We start from the raw sequence: 1,820 nt of genomic DNA on the forward strand, positions 1-1,820 counted from the left end.
GGCGGGGCCGGCCTCCTCTCTGCTTTATTCCTCCGTGTCCTCGGGTCTGCATAACTCTCCATTAACCAGCCTTGGGCTCGGTTAAGGCCTGGGGGGACCTACTTCAGGGGATGGGGTGCACATGGGGACAGACCCTGCTCAAGCGCTCCTGTGGAAGGGGGGGGTCTCCGGCCTTTCCGGGGGGGGAAGGCTGTGCTAGACACACCGCAGTGGCTTGTGTGTAGCGGACGGAGGCCCGGAATCCCCAGAGGCCACCTCTGTAGACAGAATGGACCAACCTGCTCTCTCTCCCTAGGTGAAGCCGGGACACGCCTCAGGCTCCCCTCTGCTGATTGCTGGGAATCGTAATGGTGAGTCGTGGGCCCCCAACATCAAAGCCACGGCGTGGCCCAGGGCCCCGGAGAGACGCAAGTCCCAGCTCGGCCTCGGGGAGTCCTCCTGCCTCCTCTCGGAAGGAGAGAGGAAACGGTGCCAAAAGGCCCAGGGCAGCGGGCGCCTTCCGGTGGACTCCTGGCACGAATGTCATTTGAAATCTTTTAACTTTCGTGTTGTTTAATTTTTGTCAGAACGATGGTTCTCATTAATTTATGTATCGCACATTAATACATTTGTTCATGTAGTGATGCGAGCTTCAATTTCCCAGCTCATTAATTCCAACAATATTAATTTATCTCCGACTCACCGTTACAACTTTATGGAAGCCCCGCGTGTGTACACAGGGCTCACGTGACACCACCTCGCAAGGGGCCCAGCCCCGTGGGCGGCGGGCAGGCCAAGGCCCCGGCCTTGCGAGCAGCGCTGGGGCCTGGGCGTCCCTCTCACACACTGACAGGTGTTGTGAAGACAATTATTTCAAATCACTGATACCTTTCCAGGTCCTTTTTTGAGCATTAGTTCATCAAAGTGAAATATGCCACCGACTTCACAAAAGGGCCAGTTAGTCTTCTCCACGGGGACGTCCTCAGCACCCAGCAGAGAGCCTGGCACATAGTAGGCGCTCAGTAAATACTGGTGGAAGGGGTTCGTGTGTTTAAAGGAGTTACTGGATTGGATTTCACCGGGAGGAGCAGAGACCAAAGGTGTCTGAAAGAGGCCAGAGGGTGGCCCTGAATCTCAGCGCCTGGGGCCTCAGGGCACCCCAGAGCCACGGGCAAGTAGCCCCAGCTGTGAGCAGCTGGGTCCGGGCGGCGCCTCCCTCTGCCCTCGGGGCCAGCCCTTCTCCTTGAGTCTTTGGAGGAGACACTTAGAAACCAGCTCCGCCTGGCACGGCCCAGGCCCACTGCCCTCTGCAAGGACGGCCCGGCCGGGAGGGGCTCTGGCCTGTTGGTCCAGGCCCCGGAGGGCAGGCTGCTCTGAGATGGGCCCTCCACCGGGCCCTGGGCTACTCCACTGCCTCTGAATAAGGAGGCTGTGGCCGCGGGAGCTACCGGCGGGGGCTGTGCCTGGCGGAACCTGTGCCCAGCGGGGCCTGCGCAGGCTCTGGCAGCCGTGGCCCTGAAGGCCTGTGCACAGAAAGGGCCTGAACGCAGACCTGCTCCTGCCTCCCCAGGGGGCTCCCTTCCCTGAGCTGCACCAGGAGGACACAGGCTGTGTTGGGAGCTAAGGAATCTGGGTGTCATTTCTAAGGACCGGGCTTGGGTAGGGGCGCCTCGAGGGGGACCGCAGGGAGCATGCAATGGTGGGGGCGCTGCAAGGCCTCCGAGAATGTGCAGAAGGAAGGGTGGGAGCTCCTGCCGCCCAGGGACACACCCAGCATGGTCTCCACCCTGGCCTCGCGGCCCAGCCTGCCCTCGGGAGGCCCTGGGGACAGTCCCACCAGG

At 61.3% G+C, this 1,820-nt stretch overlaps 1 protein-coding gene across 1 annotated transcript in view; it reads right to left on the reverse strand.

The window, feature by feature from the left end:
* Window positions 1–1,820, reverse strand: part of EBF3 (early B-cell factor 3) — a 122,463-nt gene that overhangs the window by 2,723 nt on the left and 117,920 nt on the right. The window contains exon 14 of the mRNA XM_014550603.1: window positions 868–979. Coding sequence (XP_014406089.1) covers window positions 868–979 — 112 coding nt within the window. The remainder of the gene's footprint in view (window positions 1–867; window positions 980–1,820) is intronic.

This window comes from Myotis brandtii, unplaced genomic scaffold (genome assembly GCF_000412655.1).
Source record: "Myotis brandtii unplaced genomic scaffold, ASM41265v1 scaffold604, whole genome shotgun sequence".
Taxonomy (NCBI): domain Eukaryota; kingdom Metazoa; phylum Chordata; class Mammalia; order Chiroptera; family Vespertilionidae; genus Myotis; species Myotis brandtii.